General features: G+C 46.6%; 2 protein-coding genes across 3 annotated transcripts in view; one reads left to right on the top strand and one right to left on the bottom strand.

The window, feature by feature from the left end:
* Window positions 1-1,130: 1,130 nt before the first annotated feature.
* Window positions 1,131-7,557, bottom strand: MALSU1 (mitochondrial assembly of ribosomal large subunit 1). The gene is made up of 4 exons (XM_069958786.1): window positions 7,267-7,557; window positions 4,341-4,519; window positions 3,253-3,334; window positions 1,131-1,401 (listed from the first exon to the last, which is right to left on the bottom strand). The coding sequence occupies exons 1-4, from the start codon at window positions 7,502-7,504 to the stop codon at window positions 1,244-1,246; spliced, it is 657 nt and encodes a 218-aa protein (XP_069814887.1). The 5' UTR covers window positions 7,505-7,557; the 3' UTR covers window positions 1,131-1,243.
* Window positions 7,558-7,685: 128 nt separating this feature from the next.
* The window catches only part of CCDC126 (coiled-coil domain containing 126), a 29,089-nt gene continuing 18,061 nt past the window's right edge, over window positions 7,686-18,713 (top strand). Inside the window, exon 1 of one of the 2 annotated variants that reach the window (XM_069958788.1) lies at window positions 7,686-7,771. The gene's annotated coding sequence lies outside the window, so the exon portion shown is untranslated. Of the gene's footprint in view, window positions 7,772-17,565; window positions 17,749-18,713 lie in introns of those variants that run through there. The other variant, XM_069958787.1, reaches the window with a different exon arrangement.

The raw sequence follows: 18,713 nt of genomic DNA, 5'->3' as shown, positions 1-18,713 counted from the left end.
TGTTGACAAATGTCGTAAATGACCAAAACGTCCAATGATATGGTACACCAAAACTTATGTTAAATCCTCGCTACCTGTGTTGAAAACTGTAAAAAAATCTTTCAAACGCATAACATAAAAACATAAAAATTGATGGCAACTGGTGTGCAGTTGATATTCCTGTATTCATGATAATCGCTTCAACTTGCGCCCCCTACTTTAAGTGCGCAGACATAGCATCAACTGTAATCATTTACATGTCTGCCTGTCTTATAAGTTTTGCAGCAATCTGACATTTCTATCTGGGTACATTATACTTTTGTCTCTTTATTCTCGTTAGGGTGCGTTCACACCTACAGGATCTGCAGCTGATTTTCTGCAGCAGATTTCAGTTAAATAACTGAACACAGCATCAAATCTGATGCTGTGTTCAGTTATTTAACTGAAATCTGCTGCAGAAAATCAGCTGCAGAAAATCAGCTGCAGATCCTGTAGGTGTGAACGCACCATTAATAAGCGTAGTTAAGAGTCTGTAATTTTACAGAGTTCTTTGAGTCATATTACCTTTCTACCCCTATTCCATTCAAGGCCATGATCAATGACATTTCAGTGTAAGCAATGAGTTACCCTAAATTGTAAAATAAAGAGTAGGTTCACATCTAATAGTTGTGGAAAAAGCAGCAAAACATCACAGTGATATATATCAGGTGCCAGACCCATTAAAGAGGTACTCCGGCAAAAATCTTTTTCTTTCACATTAACTGGTTTCAGAAAGTTATATAGGAGCGGGGAGAGACGGGAACAGGGGAGATGTGAACCGGTGAGAAATGGGACAGAGATTTGGAGCCCTGTAACAGAATTCTAAAAGAAATCCAGAAAAATTCTGGACCTAAAAACTTAACGCTACAGTGGTGGTACACTTTTATGTATTTTAAATGTTTCTTGTGTAAGAATCAAAATGAAAATATTAAGGCAACCACCTTTAAGGTACGTTCACACTTACCGGATCCGCAGCAGATTTCATTTAAATAACTGAACACAGTATCAAATCTGCACCATCAAATCTGCTGCAGATCTGCTGCGGATCCTGTAGGTGTGAATGCACCCTTACAGAGAATTTCTTCATGAAAGAAAAACATGGGATTTGCTCCTTTTCCCTTATGATAAGTTTATTTCTTATTAATTATTCTGCCATTGTGGCATATAAGCTCACAATACTGAAGTAACAGATGATCAGTGTAAAAAAAAATAAAAAAAAAAAGAATCATTCTTTATGCTGCTGCAGTCCAAATGTAAAATCCAATGGTAAAACCTCCTCTGCCACTTCAGACAACTGGTCATCATATGATCGTAACGTCCACAACTTCTCCAGTTCATAGGTCTCTCTGGTCTCTGGCAGCATGAAATGTACAACAATATTGCCTGGTTAAAAAAAAATGTTTATAATTAAAATATTATAAATAAAAAAGTGCTTGTAAACAATGGGGACCAATGGGTAAGTGACCTTTATGTTCAAAAATAGAACTTTATGAAAAGGGCCCCCATTTGCAGTAGTAAAGCAGCCACCAGCGATGTCTATATAAGAGAGGTGGTGTGTGTAGCTCTCTCCTTTGAAGTCTATGGGACTCACAAACATGGGTCAGTGGACTCCCGTCCCTTTCTTGTTTATCTAGATACATCAGCTAATCTGGGCCCAGAGGCATGTGTCAGATAGCTACACCGGGTACCAGGGAGGGGTTAAATGCACCTTACGCACCGGTAAACCATTAGGGTGTGTTCACACATTCAGGTTTTCAATTGCAATTTTTAAAATACAAATACAAAGCCATGAATGAAGGACATGCATAAAGGTAATAGTATGACTTCTCCTCTTATCATATCCATATCCTGGCTTTATATTCAGTAATGACAAAAACCTGAATGTGTAAACACGCTCTTAGATTTGATAAGTTTGGTTTATCAACCAAGCAATTTGCATTTTTTTCATGAATGTAAATGTGTCATGTGGATGAGAAATGCAGGGTACTAGGGGCATCAGCCCCACCTTATGGGCACTTGCTGCTCATATAAAGAAACCCCACATTGCTAATATGATGCCTGTGAAGAAGCTTTTATCCCCTATCTAGTTCTGTGATCAGTTACATTAGGTGAGACCATCCAACAACATACCTTTAGAGGGGTATTCCCATCTCAGCTTCAACACTTAAAAAACCTTTGGTGGAGCGCAGGCGCAGTGAGCACCCCTTTTACTGTGGGGACCTTTGTTTTTGGTATTGGTGGAGGTTTCCGTGGTCAGACCTCCAGCAAACATTGTGTTATCCCCTATACTATACATAGGGGATAACAAGCCGTGATTAGAATACTCCTTTAGGGTAGCTTCACACGCACCGGATCCGCAGCGGATTTCACTCTGCGAATTTGCAGCAAAATCCGCAGCACTGATTGGTTGATGGGGAGCGAGGAAAGCCAGGAGCCTCACACACATCCACGGCACCGAGCAGGTAATGTATGCTCCGGGCCGGGGGCTGCGGGGGTTAAAGGGGCCGGGTCACATAACCGCAGTGGAAACTCGCACTGTGAAATCCGCTGTGGATCCAATACATGTGAAGGCATCCTTAATGGGAAACTATAAGCAGGTTAGGTGCATGTAACCTGTTGATATGTCCCTAGAGCGCATATGGCTTTAAGGATGAGGGTAGGTTTCTTACAGCATGATTTTGGGATATTAGTAGTTCATTCCATATGCTAATTAGGTGTTTTGGTATACTGGGGTGGGACTAAGGTTGCATTCACACGTTGCATATTCCTCACGGAACACGGACATGGAATGCATGTAACGGACTCTCCCCCGCCCAGGCAGCATCTGTAATTAGATGCTGAGAGCAGGGGAACTGTACAGATATGTGCCGCGCTGTAATGACAGAACCGCACGGCTGATTCATTACAGCACGGCACATATCTGTACAGTTCCCCCGCTCCCAGCATCTTATCACAGATGCTGCTTGGGCGGGGGAGAGTATGTGAATGCACCTCATTAGCTTTTGAAATGAACTACTAATATCCCCAAAACACGCTGTAAGAAACCTACCTTCATCCTCAGCACCCCGTGCGTTATAGGGACATATCAGCAGGTTAGATGAGATTAAGCGAATGAGGGTTACTTCATACAGTTCTTGACATAACCATTCTTGAAGGTAAGTACATGAACTTGTTACATACCACGGGCCCAAAGTGATTTCTGCTACACAACAAATGTATATATCGACTGCTTACCAAAATCTATACACATCCAGTCATCTGTGTCCTTTCCTTCCAGGCAAACATGAGGGTCACTTTTACCCTTTAGAAACTTATACTGTAAAACAACATAGATGACATTTACCATTCTCAATTATGCATACAGTTGTCTGAAACAAATACAATACAATAGTATGACCTATCCCCACAAGTTATATAGAGTAGTAGTTACACTACTACACTGTACAATTAGATAAGCCAGTATTAGTGAGTTTAGGCTGGATTCACACAGTGCTTTTACAAAAAAAGTTTTTAGCCCAAAAATGCAACAGCCAGGTGTTAGCCAAGAGTCAATAAAAAGGCAGATAACATTGTACCCACATAGCATAACTAGACCCGGCCACTACACAGTGAAGGAACCTACTGTTTCCGGTTTGGTTCCCTGTGTAGTCGGTCAGCGGGATGCCAGGCATCCGACCAATCAGTCAATCAGTAATTGATGACTTATCCTGTGGACTAGTGCCATCAGTCTGTTATTCTTAGAAACCCCCTTTAAATAAATTGTACTGCACTGGACTAGTGCCATCAATATACTATAAATTCTGCTGTGAATACTAAAGGGAAGAAGGGGGCAAAACAACTGTGAGAGTGTAACACTGCTTTAAATAATGAAGGGCAGAAATACACTACTGAGACCACTGGCAGTAAGGAGGGGGTGACACTCTGTGACTACTACAGGCTGTGGAGTGAGGGCATCACTGATGTCACTACTGCAGGGCACAGGGTGGGAAAAACCCTGAACTGACTATTTGGGGGAAACAAGTAATTATTATTAGGGCAAAGGGGTACGACACTGCTCTAACTACAAGATGCAAGATGAAGGAACAAGTCTGCCTTGACTGTGAGAGGGAATAATAAGAAAGCACTGGTAAGACGGGGGGACAACATTGCTGTAACTAATGGTGGGACAAGGGGGCAACACTGTTTTGTCTAGAGTGGAAAGTTGTGAAGTTTTTGCACTCTTGACCACTGTTCTATTTAAGATTCTTAGGTATTTTTACATACGCCTTAATGAATAATATTGGCAGCTGTAAAGCCACCTTTATAATACATATAGACTTTACCACTTTCAGCGTGTATTGTGCCATCGCTTGGATATGCCGTGTTGACGTTCCTCCGACAATTACAAAATATTCCACATATTTCATCTCCGGGGGGACTCTGATAACACACAAATCTTTGCCATTTTCCTGCCGCAGCAAATTTACAAGTACATTGATGTTAAAATCTGGAAGTGCTTCACCTGCAATAAAGAGCATCAGAAAGGTTAAAATCTACAACATTAGGATACACTGAAGTTCAATAACTGGCGGCCAAACAATCGTTTAGATGTCGGTTATGTCTGCCATCCAGGTCCCCATGTACAGGAATGTTTGGCATAGCTGAGCATTCCTCTGTCCTCTATGGGAAGGGTTAGGCCACAGCCAGACGGAACTTGTTGCTGCTTACAAAGGGATCAGGCAGAAATATTCTATCATGCCCAGCCCCTATCTCCACTGACATCATCTGTGGTGGACCATAGGGAGGGCCCCATGCAATGTGAGCGATGGGTACTGCCGACAAAAGTTTAAGGTGTATGGGGACCTTAAGGCCATTGACGGGGCCACTGAACAGTGTCTGTTCACTTCACAACATCAGAGCCAGGTGATCTGGTGCACAATCTGAGCAAATAAAGAAATATTGTTGGCAGCATTTTTTGTCTCTTAGGGTCCTGTTAGATTCTGTGAAACAACTTTCCAAACAGATCCTGGTTGTATGGGATAAAGGTCTAATTATCCACGCTGCAGGGGGACATGACAGTAATGTATACTGTCCTGCTCCGCTGAAGCTGCCGGTTCCTGGGCTGTCCACTCCGTGCCACTGTCAGCATTTTGACGTCCACCTGTCCTGCTCCGCAGCAGCATTTCCTATGGGAACGGCATGTAGGCGGATGTTGTCAAAATTCTGACAGTGGCGCAGTAGCTGCATGGGAGCTGGACAGGTAAATATACATTGCTGCTATGTCTCCCACAGCCCCAGCACGGAGAGGTACAGTATAGCTTCTTTATTGTTTTATATATTGTCCCCAGGCGTATATACCCCTTGTGTGTTAGCCGCCTTCCCATATCCCCGAGTTATCCTCTATAACAAAAACAAAACATTAACACTCCCCTAATGTCTGCACATATGTTCTCTGCAAGCGGCCTCCAAGTGACGTCACTTGAGCGCCAGGACAACAGGGAGAGCGTGGCCTCTTGTGACTCCAGACAAAACACTGCCTGTGGCCCCAAAAGTGACTAAAAAGGAAGGAAGGCAATGGCTCCCGCTCTGTCAGTATTGCTGCTTACTATGAGCGATCATAGTTATAGTTCCAGGTGCAGCAGCAGGGGGAGGCAGGGATGGGAAAGTAGACTAATTGCTTACTTAATCTCCCCCAATAGTCTGGCGTCCAACGCCATGTGCGACTGCAGCAGTCACACATCTATAAGACCAGCCCTGGATATAAAGTTTTCTCAACCCGGATAACCCCTTTAAAGTGAATGTACTGAAGGCAGGCCGACCCACCCTCAGTGAGAGGAAACCCCTGCCCCTCTATGATACGGCTCCATAGATACTAATAGAGTCACGTCATAGAGGGGCAGGGGTTTCCTCCCACTGGCGGTAGGTCGGCCCGCCTCCAGTGCTTTAGCCCGGGCCTGATGATACATTCACTTTAAGCATTTATCTCGTACAACCCCTTTAATAAATCGGTCCTTGCAAATGCAGGCAGTTACGAATGCACATCAATAGTCCTGTCCAAAGTTGCCGGTCCAAAGCTACAGGGAGGGCTCTGGATGTATGAATAGGGCCTTATGCCGGCTGCTTTTGATCTCCATGCTGCTCCACCTAGGGTGCCTGGGAAGTTGGAGCGGCACGGAGATCAAAGGCAGCAGGGCCCGATCAACGATGTAAACGAGTGCCGATTTGCTAGATTGGTGCTCGTTTACTGGGCCTATTCCACGTCCCGATTATTGTTTAGCAAGGGCTGCAGGGACATTGTTACTGATGTCCTTGCTGCCCTTGTTTCATACATTTCCTGTCCAGGCGCAGGTCTTCTCCTTCTTCCTCCGGTCACGTGCGCCGCAGCAGCTTCAGAGTGGCCTGTTGGAACTGACAGACCGCTCAGCCAATCACTGGCCGCGGCGGTCCTGGCCAGTGATTGGCTGAGCGGTCCGTCAGTTCAGAAAGGCTGAAGCTGATGCTGCCACGCAGGACTGGGAGGAAGAAGAAGACCAGCGCCTGGACAGGTAATGTATGGTGCTGCTGAAATCGACGGTTGGCTGGCGACTGATGATTTTAGGTCTGAACCTAAATGAACAATCAGCCGATGACACGATCATCGGCTGATCGTTCTCTCTATTCCACAGAGCGATAATCGGACAAATCGGGCCGATTCGGCGATTATCGCTCCATGGAATAGGCCCCTAATAAGCCGAGTGCTGTACAAACGAAGGGCTGCGTGACATAGGGACGGACGTGCTGTTTTCAATGGTCCATCCCTGTGATGCACTAAAGGTGAGGAGAAGCTACATCTTAAAGCATGAAGCATGTAAGGAAGTAGTGCATTGAGCTATAGCTCCAGTGTGAACAGGGCATTAAACAGGACCTGGATGATAGATGCTCCGGAGGCGGCTCTGATCAGGACTATAAGCATATATATATATATATATATATATATATATATATATATATATATATCATGCACAGGCAGTATATATGAGAGCACTCGTGGATCTCTGTATATAAGGTAAGTACAGCATGCAGGTATATAGAAGGGCAGTATCCCCCAACCTGCTGCACTACTACAACCCCCAGCATGATGTGAGAGACAGTCTTGTAACAATTGGACAGCAGCAGGTTGGGGAAGACAGATAGCCAGCAATAGTCTCCATCCCATGACTCTCCAGAAGGCTGTCAGGCAATGATGGGACTTGTAGTTCCCCCCCCACATATAAATAGCACATGTTGTACCAGCCCCCCTCCTCTCTGGAGCGTCCTCTGTGCCGCCTCCGCCAGGACCCGTGCTGTACGTGCTCTCTGTATCCGGGATATGAGCGCTGTATGGTCTACAGCTCTGCAGTAAACATGTCCGCATTGCCGGCAGCTGTGGAGCCCCCGGGCACGGCCCCCACTCCGCATGGTGCCGCCAGGACCGGACACTACGAGCAGACCAGCGGGCACACAGCCGGCTCAGTCTTGGGGCCCACATCTCATGTGCTTGTTCCTGCTCAGCGTAACCTTCCGGTGTCCTGAGCGCCTTGAACTCACGAATAAACTGCACTGCTATTGGTTACCATGACGCTACGCTGTGCCAAAGCCATTAGCTGCTCGGTTGCTAAGCATGTGACACGATCACGTGGCGTATTGATATGCAAACAGCGCGCGATTATAGTGACGCCCCTGGGCCCCGTGACAGTAGTGTAGTGGCTGGAGAGACTCGAGGCCTGACTTTCCCTTGAGCATTTGCCCCGTTTTGGTTAGTGTTTAGTTGCAGACTGTGTTTTTGTTCCCGTGTTTTGCTGAACAGTCAGGTGTTGTGTAATATAATGGCCGCTATATAATACAGTGGGTCAGTTATCAGCCATGTACTCCACTGTAGCCATTTTTAGCAGTCTGTTGTAGTGTAAAACGACAGGATAGTGGCCATTTTTGGTACAAGAGATGACTGAAAATACAGTGTGTGAACATAGCCATAGCTTGACCTTTTTCAGGTTCAGTCAGGCTCAGCTTTATTAGGTCATTGCAATAGAACAGCATAATAAAGGTGCTGTCATTCACACTATGAGGAGGTTACATTTCCCATAGATTCCCTTTACAAGGCTTGGCCACTTAGTAGTAAGAATATTTAGTGTACTCACTGCCCCTACTGACAGCAGCTCCATAGCACTAACATCAGACACCCCTCCTCCAGGCTTTCCTGTCCTGCTGTGCATGCTGACCAGTCTTCCTGTCCATAAGACCGAGCACGTACCTCATGGAGGGCTCATAGGAAGGGGCTTGGTCATGTGCTCCTCAATGCCCAGCCGCCTTTTCAACAGGACCAGCCTGGAAGAAGGGGCTTCTGCTATTAGTTCTACAGGGCACACAGGGAGCTATTGTCTGTAAGTGCAATTTGTATACTCTATACTCAGTGTATACTAAGGCCATGTTCATATAACGTAAGTTCCATACTAATCACGGCCACTGTTGCAACGGGCCGAGGGAATCCCCAGCGGCGCTGTAGAAAACTGACATGGCTGTTATTCATTGAATAGCGGCCGCAAAAAACCCTGTCAGTGCACTCTATGGAGCGTGCGGTTCCGTCCGCATGCTCCATTGTGTGCAGTGGGGAGTTCTGATGCTGCAGTGCGTGGATGCACCTGCATCAGAACTCAGTGTCCCTAGACATCATCCAGTCGGTACTGCAGTAGCAGGATGATCTTTTCGGCCAGGATTATCTTTTCTGAGACCCGGTTGGGTCACGGAACTGCCGGTCTCATACTACGTGTGAACGTAGCCTAATACTGTACACTGAACAATTAAACTACAAAGTGGCCAACCCTTTTAAAGTGTACCTGTCGTTACAAAAAACTTTTGACCTGTCATAGAGACATGTAGAGTTTTGACTTGTCATAGAGATGTGTCAAAAGTTTTAATCGGTCCGGATCTGAGTGATCACACCTGTACTGATTGGGGGAACGAGCACAGTTCTCTCCCACGTGATCAATCAAGCTCATAGCTGCAGCACGTCTTCTCCCTGCTTCTTCTCCCGATCGGTTCAGGTCTGAACACTGGGACCAGGACAAGTCTTTATGACAAGTCAAACATTTTTTGTAAGGACAGAAATCTGTCAGCTGCATTTCAGGGTTGAAACAGCTGACACTGTTAGGTCAAGGAGACACATGGTTCCTTTCATATATCTTTCTGTGCTTCCAGAAAGTAGAAAAAATGCTTTTATCCCTAAAGGGGTTATCCAGCATTAGAAAAACATGGCCATTTTCAGAGATAACATAACTCTTGTCTCCAGTTTGGGGTGGGGTTTGCAACTCAGTTCCATTAAAGTAAATGGAGCCTAAATGCAAACCACACCTGAGCTGGACACAAGAGTCGTGTTATCTTTGGAAGAAAGTGGCCATGTTTTTCTAAGACTGGATAGTCCCTTTAAGTGTAAGAGTGTCAAAGAGGCTTTCCCAAGTTCCTAAACTGCTGAAGGCCTATCAGCCTGCTTTGACTCTCAGTATTGAGAAGATCTGCATAAGAGGATGGAAATGAGGGTAAAAATTCTTATGGGAAATGTATCAAGCTGTCTTATAGCAAGATTGTCTTTATTTCCTATAGGAAACAAGGGCCAGGCCTTTGGTTAAAAGAAGAAGGTCACCTAAAGTTATTTCACTTGTTGAGGTTAGAGGAAATACGATGCCTCAATATAATGCTGGATGGTAAATCACAGCGTGTCTTTTGATCTCATGAATTTATACAGATGTCTAAAGAGGACATCGCTATTCGAAAGAACTCTTTTGTAATAATTTATTTCCTAAAGAAAAAGACTGTGGCTGATCAGCTAGTCATGCGTAGTGGGAGCTAAAAACAAATGTGAAAGCTGGGAGCTCCCCCTAGTGGCAAGAAATTGGATTCTGGAGTGGAGTCAGGCAAATCTGCATGCACACAACTACTGTGGGACACACCTCTGTGACATTAAAGGACAACTCCTGCATTAAAAAAAAACCAAACATTTCATACTCACCATCCCTCCGGAGATGATTGTGTTTGAATTTCCCGCCGGTTGCGGTCCCCGTCTGCCCCTGTTGGCGTCTTCAGTTCTCCATAACTTTCCAGTTCCAGTCTAATGAATAGGATAGAAAAGGCTTCTGGTGCACATTCATTTTTTTTCATCGGCTGGATCACATCATATGGCTTCTAGTTTGCTCAGCCAATCAGGGCCAAGCCATGTGATGCGCTCCAGCCAATGAAAAGGCTGCCGATGCGCTAGTGCACCAGTAGCTTTTCTCTCCTATTCAGTTCTACAGGAAGACACTGAAGAGAAGGAAGATCAGGCACGCCCCCCGTTATGATGACACTGACACAAAATGGCGCTGGGAGAAGAGGACGCAGTACTTAGGTATCTATGCATTCTTTCACTTCCGGGGTAGGAAAGGCGTCGGTTAACAGTGCCAGATAGCTAATTAACACACATTACAACGTTTTTAATGTGTGTTAAGAAAAAAAAAGTTGTCCTTTAAATGTAGGATTTTCATTCAGTCCCATTGCTACAGGTGTATATAATTTAGAACCTACCACTGCAGTCTGCCTTTACAAATATTTATGAAAAAAGTATGATCAGGACTCTAGTTAAAGTACCACAGGACTGCCACAGGACTATGGAGCAGGGAAGATGTGTTCTGTGCATGTGGCCACTTTGGTGAAAGCCAGGAAAATGTTACTTCCCTGACTATTCTTTCATGTAAACATTCTGTAATGTTTGGTGGAGAAGGGATAAATGTTGGCCCGGTCTCCTTAGTTTCAATGAAGAGAAATCTTTAAGGAAAAGGGGGAAACATAATAAAAAACCTATACTTACCAGTTACCATGCCCCCGCGGCACAACATCACCAGACTTCTGGACCCTGCCAGATGTCATTCACTCTTTCTTGGTACACAACAACTCAACAGGAAAGGGGAGGTGTCCCACCCCAGTCACTGACTGGCTGAGCAGAGCATCTATTGGCCAAGCTCTGACGTACAAGGGGGGGAGTCTAGGAGCTGGACGCGGTACTACAAGGGCACCGGTAAGTATAGATTCTTTTCTGTTTCTGACACTGTTCTCCAACCACCTGCACGTAATGAATATTTTTTCTCCTTTAACTTTAAGTACCCATGATGTATTTGTAAGCCAATGGGTCCCTAAGGTGTTACGGAGAGGGCTTGGCTCTGTACTGTGCCACTCCCAGCAGTTATCGGCAGCCAGGGACCGTCGCTAAATAACCATTTAAATGCCGCTGTCAAAACTATTGCTGGAAGTTCACATCATCTGGTTCTCATGATGCGATTGTGATGACCTGATCTGTAATACTTCGAGTCTTGCTGTATATAAATTGTTGTAATAGTACTGACCTGATGACATAGATAACTTGTCAGTTTTTCCACAGGGCGAATAAACATGAAGCCCCCAAGATGTAAAATAATAGCTTTTTTTTTTTTTCAATTTTACTCTGGAAATATTTTTTTTTGTTTTGCAGCATATTTTATGGCAAAATTATTTCTGTCATCGTAAAGTTAAATTGGTGACGCAAAAAATAAAGGCTCATGTGGGTCTGTAGGGGAAAATAACAACAGTCTTTAAAGGGGTTATCCAGCACTACAAAAACATGGCCACTTTCTTTCAGAGACAGCCCCACTCTTGTCTCCATGGGTGGGGTTTTGCTGCTCAGTTTCATTGAAGTGAATTGAATTTACTTGCAAACTGCACCTGAACTGAAGACAAGAGTCGTTTTGTCTCTGAAAGAAAGTGGCCATCATTTGTAGCACTGGATAACCCCTTTAAAACACAAGGAGGAAAAAAACTAAACTAAAGTGCAAAACCGAAAATTGTCCTGGTTTGTAAGGGGTTAAGGCTTCAGCATACCAAGAAATTTTGGACAACTATATTTATTCTCCCAACTTCATGGAAACAAGGTTTGGCCTTTTTTGTTCCACTATCATTGTGCCCCAATGCACAAAGCAAGGTTGGGTGAGCTTGGCGTGGGAGATCGTGAATGGCTGCGCAAAGCCCTTGTCCCCATTGAACATCTTGTGGAGTATGTTTGCAGTGTGAGTTGTGGTACTGTGATTAGCCTGTATGTCATATGCATTACATATCTAGTGTGTGATATAGGGCTGGGCGATTAATCGAATTAATTCGATTAATCGCCCAGACAGTTAGAATCGATTTGATTTTTTGTGAAAATCGTAAATTCGATTTTCACAAAAAATCATTGCGGGCGGCGCGGTAAAGTGTCGGGTCCGGAGAGAGTTGCAGGACGGCGCGGTGAGGTGCAGGGCCGGCGGTCAGGAGAGATGTGGTATCGGCGGCTCCAGCCTCTTCACAGAGCCGCGGCTGACCTCTCCCGCCCCTTACACGTTAGTGCCGCGCTGAGCTGCGTCCCGCTCTCTTCCTGTCACACGTGCAGGTCCCGTTCTGTGGAGGAGGCGGCAGGGATCGCAGCAGAAGGAGAGAACGTCGCTGCCCGCTGTACAGCTCCAGGACCCGCAGCGACGTTCTCTCCTTCTGCTGCGATCCCTGCCGCCTCCTCCACAGAACGGGACCTGCACGTGTGACAGGAAGAGAGCGGGACGCAGCTCAGCGCGGCACTAACGTGTAAGGGGCGGGAGAGGTCAGCCGCGGCTCTGTGAAGAGGCTGGAGCCGCCGGTACCACATCTCTCCTGACTGCCGGCCCTGCACCTCACCGCGCAGTCCTGACACTTTACCACGCCTGCCTAGTCCCCCTCAGCTGCCCCATACCCCCTCAGTGTCCCCTCAGCTGCCCCATACCCCCTCAGTGTCCCCTCAGCTGCCCCATACCCCCTCAGCTGCCCCATACCCCCTCAGTGTCCCCTCAGCTGCCCCATACCCCTCAGTGACCCCCAGCCGGCTTCATATCCCTCAGTGACCCCCAGCCTGCCCCATACCCCTCAGTGACCCCCAGCCTGCCCCATACCCCTCAGTGACCCCCAGCCTGCCTCATACCCCTCAGTGTCCCCTCAGCTGCCCCATACCCCTCAGTGACCCCCAGCCTGCCCCATACCCCTCAGTGTCCCCTCAGCTGCCCCATACCCCTCAGTGACCCCCAGCCTGCCCCATACCCCTCAGTGACCCCCAGCCTGCCTCATACCCCTCAGTGACCCCCAGCCTGCCCCATACCCCTCAGTGACCCTTAGCCTGACCCATACCCCTCAGTGACCCCCAGCCTGCCCCATACCCCTCAGTGACCCCCAGCCTGCCTCATACCCCTCAGTGACCCCCAGCCTGCCTCATACCCCTCAGTGACCCCCAGCCTGCCTCATACCCCTCAGTGACCCCCAGCCTGCCCCATACCCACTCAGTGACCCCCAGTCCACCCCATACCCCCTCAGTAGTACTACTACACCCATCATCTATACCTGTACTACTACCACACTCCTCATCTTTACCTGTACTATTACACCCCTTATCCACTATACCCTCACTACTACTCCCTACCTAGATGAAGGCACAAAGAAGATCTCCTATACTATATGGGGGCACAGAGTACATAGGGCACATATTTGGGAAAACTACTTATATGGGGCACACAATGTGTTTGTCTACTACATGGGGGCACAGGAGGAGCACTGTTACACTGGGAAACAATATAGTTGTCTCAAACGTCAATAAAATCGTATCTGATGCTGCAGGGAGAAAAATGTCCTATTTATTTAGCAAAAACAAAAAAATCGAGATTTAAATCGAGAATCGTCCAAAATTTTTTAAAAATCGAGATTTTATTTTTTGGCCATATCGCCCAGCCCTAGTGTGATATAAAGACATATATATTTCTAAGTGATATGCTATTACTTTTTGTAATACATTTGTACAATATCTTTTTCTAAATTGCAGAGTGTTTTAGGCATAGTATATTTTAGGTGTTTAATTCTTATTGATTAACCTGGGGGGGACGGGGGACGCATGAGTATGTTAGTGCTACATGCATTTTTGATCAGTAGGGTGCAGATACCTGGCACTGCTGCTGATCAGCTGTTCGGCGCCCACACTACACAGTGAATTGGGCCAGAAACAATTGTCTTAGTTCACTGTGTCCTTAGTCCAGACCTAGTTGATATCATACTTACCGTATTTTCTGGCATATAAGACGACTTTTTACCCTTGTCTTATACTCCTGGTATGGTCGCCGTATATGGTGGGGGAGCTTAAAACTGGCACATCCCCACCGTATACAGCAACCCCTGTAAAAAAACAAAAAACGATTCAACTCACCTGTGAACTGTTCCTGGCAGCCGTGCATCCCCCGTCACATTCTCGGCGCTGGCGGCATGATGCAAACTGCCGGCGCTGGAGGTCTCGAAGCTCTCCCGACAGTCGAGTGTCTCATCGGAAAAGCTTGGAGACGCTCGGCTGCCGGGAGAGCTTTAGGAGAATGCTGCCTGCGTCGGGAACATGACGGGTGATGTGCGGCTGCCAGATCCCAGGTAAGTTGATTTTTTATTTTTTTTTTAACTTCAGTTATCCTCTGCCTAACCACAGCAGGGCTCCAGCTAGTTAACCCTGCTGCAGTCAGGCAGGGGTTAACATTTTCCAGCAGAGGTGGTTGGTAAATCTACAATAACAGAATTTAAACACGCCTGGCATAAACATACATCTATCCTAAGATAATAAGAAAGAAAATACTAAAAGGGCAGACTAGATTTTTTCTGCCGACAACCTTCTATGTTTCTATTTTCCGGCGTATAAGGCAAACCCCTGAAAATCTTCTTAAAGTCAGGGGTCGTCTTATGTTTTTTTAGCTGGCTTGGTCTTTCATCACTTTACTGTCCTGCTCTCCGGTAGTTGGTTACCTTTGTCACCAACAGCTTCAAGATTTATGTTTGCTTCAATTATTGTGCTTTTCTAACTAGAACAGCCAGAGATTTAGGCAATTTTATTCTTGATCAGTGCATTTGATGGAGTCCAGGTATATAGGATATAGTTGCAGATGAAGTTATTGGTCCTATAAAGATCATTGAGGCGCTGTCCCGTCTTGATTCTATAATCCAGGCCAAACTTTCCAACCATCTGTGTATCCTCCACAGCTTCTTTACTGCAAAGCAGCTTCCATAGCTTGATGTATGTCGGCATTAATTCAATCAGCCGGAAGCAGTTCACTAACACATTGATTGTCTTCTGACGACAGCGGCTGATGTTCCAGAACTACACTGGTCTATATCAAGAGAGATTTTGTGACAGGATACAGAAGTAGGATGCCAGCCCTATCTTACGGGTGCCTTGCTTAGGGCCCTATTACACTAACAGATTTCTGACCAAGCCAGGAATGAATTCTCAGTCTTTTAAAATCTCAGTCTTTTCTCTATGACATGTTCTCTGTTTATAGTCTGTTCCTGGTTTTGGCTTAAAATCTGTCAGATAGGGCCCTTAGGGCCATATTACACCAACAGATTGTCTGACAGATTTTTTTGAGCCAAAGCCAGGAATGGACTATAAACAGAGAACATGTCATAGAGAAAAGACAGATTTCTCTTCTTTTCAAATCCATTCCTGGCTTTGGCTGAAAAAAATCTGTCAGATAAATTGGACAGATATCTGCTGGTGTAATAGGGCCCTTAGTCTAGCCTCTCCCCATAGACCTGTCCAACACGGGTGACTCAGCCAGGAGTTTTAGGGCCCTATTCCACAGTAACGATGATCGGCCCCATTTGGACCCGATTCGGCCGATTATCGTTTGGTGAAATAGAGAGAACGATGAGCCGATGATCGTTTCATCGGCTGATCGTTCATTTAGGGCCAGACCTAAAATCATCGTTCCCCCACCGCGCATCGTTCCGCCCGCCACCCATAGCGGTGCGCGGCGGGCGACCGACGATTTGACAGGCTGCAGCATCATACATTACCTGTCAGGTCTTCTCCGCGCTGTCTTCATCCCTGGGTCCTGCACGCTCTATCTTTAGAATGGCCGGTCAGCTGATGGAGCGCTCAGCCAATCACAGGCCGGGACCGCCGCGGCCTGTGATTGGCTGAGTTTGGCCGGTCAGCTGACCGGCCATTCTGAAGATAGAGCGCGCGGGACCCGGGGAGGAAGACAGCGCAGAGAAGAAGACCTGACAGGTAATGTATGATGCTGCAAGGACATCGGTAACTATGTCCTTGCAGCCCTCGCTCAACGATCATCGGGCCGTGGAATAGGCCCAGTAAACAAGCGGCGATCTAGCAGATCGACGCTCGTTTACATCGTTGATCGGGCCCTCCTCGGCCTGTGGAATAGGACCCTTACTCCTATCAGCTTAGCTTACTGGATCACCAAGGCACCCAAGCACCCTCACCACGTCAAGATAAAGGCACCAAGAAGAAGCCCCTCCACCCTAACCCGATTACCCATGCCAATCCTTAATTTACCGGTCCTCTCCCTGCACATTCTACCAATCAGTACAGGTCTCAACACTCAGACCTGGACTGATCATAATAACAGGTACACTTTAAGGCATGATAGAGCAGATTTATTTGCTTTATTTTACCCCTTGTAAGATTGTTTTCTGATACAGTGACCAATATATTATCACTGCCACCTAGGCAACAAGACGCAGTGGATGGTGGCATTTTTCCCTTGACCTTCAAAATGCTATAAAACCGTGGAAAGAAACACACTGTGTGAATCTAGACACAGGGCATATGGTCCTCATGGGGGAGGAGGTCCCCCCCAATTGGTGCTAAAATTAGATCTGTTATTAGGCTTTAACTCCATGTTACATGGGTGGTCTTATATAGTCTTAAGCCTGGACCCTGAGACCTGAAGAAAACAGCTGTTTGTGCAGGCAGAAGCCACAGCAAGCCAAATGTTTCCCAGCATCAGCCTCTAATAGGCGCACTCAGTGCGGGGGGGGGGGGGGGGGGGGGGGGGAGGGGGGGGGACTATGCCGTCCATATACTATAGTATTGTATATTAGAGAGTTGTGGAAATACAATACCTGCTAACCTACCTGCAAAGCTGTCTACCCCATCCTGCAGAACAGACCCTAGTGACCGGCAAAGCTGACAGCCTGTTCTGCAGGTGGGGTAGTCACTGGCACTGTTATGGGGGCGCTCCGGCTCTATCATTGCCATTATGGTATGCAGAGTAGCTCTCCTTATAGGGGGGCAGTGATTTGCATATTTTTCACTAGGAGAGACATTACCCCCTCAGACAAATGGGTAAAGTTGGGGCTGATCTGCACCATGACTGAATGGTAAAAGTGCTGATACATTGTGTATAGTACACAACACATTATTACTTATTCTGAGGAAATGCATTCAGACCCAGCATGTAAATAATAGATAACATGAGAGGTCACTGAGGAGGGGTCCTGAGCTATATACATTACAAACCACAGGCACTTAGCAAGAAATCCATAGTGTCAATAGGAGCCCTGCCATGCACAGCCCCACCGCCCCCTATACATCCCAACATAGACAGCCCCCCCAGCAATTACTGACAGGAAGACTGGAGGCACGGGGAGGGGGCGAGCACACTGGCCAATCACAGGCTGCGAGAGATTAGGGGCCGTGCGGATCAGCCAATCGCTGCCCGGCTCTCACAGGCGCCCAGGAAGAGTCTGTTCTCTCGCTGGATGTGCACTTGTCATTGTTTAGCGAGTAGTTGAAGCGGCTGGATCGGAGCACGGAGACAGAGATGGAGCAGCCCGGGCAGCCAGGGCCAGTGTGACGGCTACACCCGGGGGCACAGACGGGAGGCGCCGCTCTACACACTCATCCGGGTAAGAGCCTAGTATCGGGGATAGGGCTGGTGCCCGCACAGCAGCCGCTGCCGGCATCCTATGCCCTTGCTTTACAGCTGTTCGCATCTGCTGTCTCTTCTACCGCCCCAGAGCCTCTGTGTGTGATAGTGTAGGTGAAGTCTATGGGGAGTGACTATATAGAGGGCTACAGAGTACATGTAGTGCCCGGCCTTATAATATACAGGACATGTAGTGCCCGGCCTTATAATATACAGGACATGTAGTGCCCAGCCTTATAATATCCAGGACATGTAGTGCCCAGCCTTATAATATACAGGACATGTAGTGCCCGGCCTTATAATATACAGGACATGTAGTGCCCAGCCTTATAATATACAGGACATGTAGTGCTGAGCCTTATAATATACAGGACATGTAGTGCTCAGCCTTATAATATACAGGACATGTAGTGGTGAGCCTTATAATATTCAGGACATGTAGTGCCCAGCCTTATAATATACAGGACATGTAGTGCCCGGCCTTATAATATACAGGACATGTAGTGCTGAGCCTTATAATATACAGGACATGTAGTGCTGAGCCTTATAATATACAGGACATGTAGTGCCCGGCCTTATAATATACAGGACATGTAGTGCCCGGCCATATAATATACAGGACATGTAGTGCCCGGCCTTATAATATACAGGACATGTAGTGCTGAGCCTTATAATATACAGGACATGTAGTGCTGAGCCTTATAATATACAGGACATGTAGTGCTGAGCCTTATAATATACAGGACATGTAGTGCCCGGCCTTATAATATACAGGACATGTCAGATCCATGTGCCAATAACAGTATTGATAGAAAACAGTTATCATTGTTTGCACCTTATCGGAAATGCATCTTTAGAGGGACTCCTGGAGGCTCTGTAATAGGTCACAATGCTGTGATAGGACTTATGTAGACAACCCCAGACTGGCACAGCAACCAAACAGGA

This window comes from Dendropsophus ebraccatus, chromosome 2 (assembly GCF_027789765.1).
Source record: "Dendropsophus ebraccatus isolate aDenEbr1 chromosome 2, aDenEbr1.pat, whole genome shotgun sequence".
Classification (NCBI taxonomy): Eukaryota; Metazoa; Chordata; class Amphibia; order Anura; family Hylidae; genus Dendropsophus; species Dendropsophus ebraccatus.
The sequence above is the reverse complement of the archived record's forward strand: the minus strand, read 5'-3'. Positions and strand labels throughout refer to the sequence as shown.

What these genes read in the sequence shown, in the direction of transcription:
- MALSU1 (XM_069958786.1), bottom strand. Translation starts at nt 7,504, where the DNA reads ATGTGGGCCCCAAGACTGAGCCGGCTGTGTGCCCGCTGGTCTGCTCGT. An exon ending in CACAATACACGCTGAAAGTG is followed by an intron (nt 3,335 to 4,340) that starts GTAAAGTCTATA and finishes GTTGTTTTACAG; the next exon opens with TATAAGTTTCTAAAGGGTAA. An exon ending in CTGGATGTGTATAGATTTTG is followed by an intron (nt 1,402 to 3,252) that starts GTAAGCAGTCGA and finishes TTTTTTAACCAG; the next exon opens with GCAATATTGTTGTACATTTC.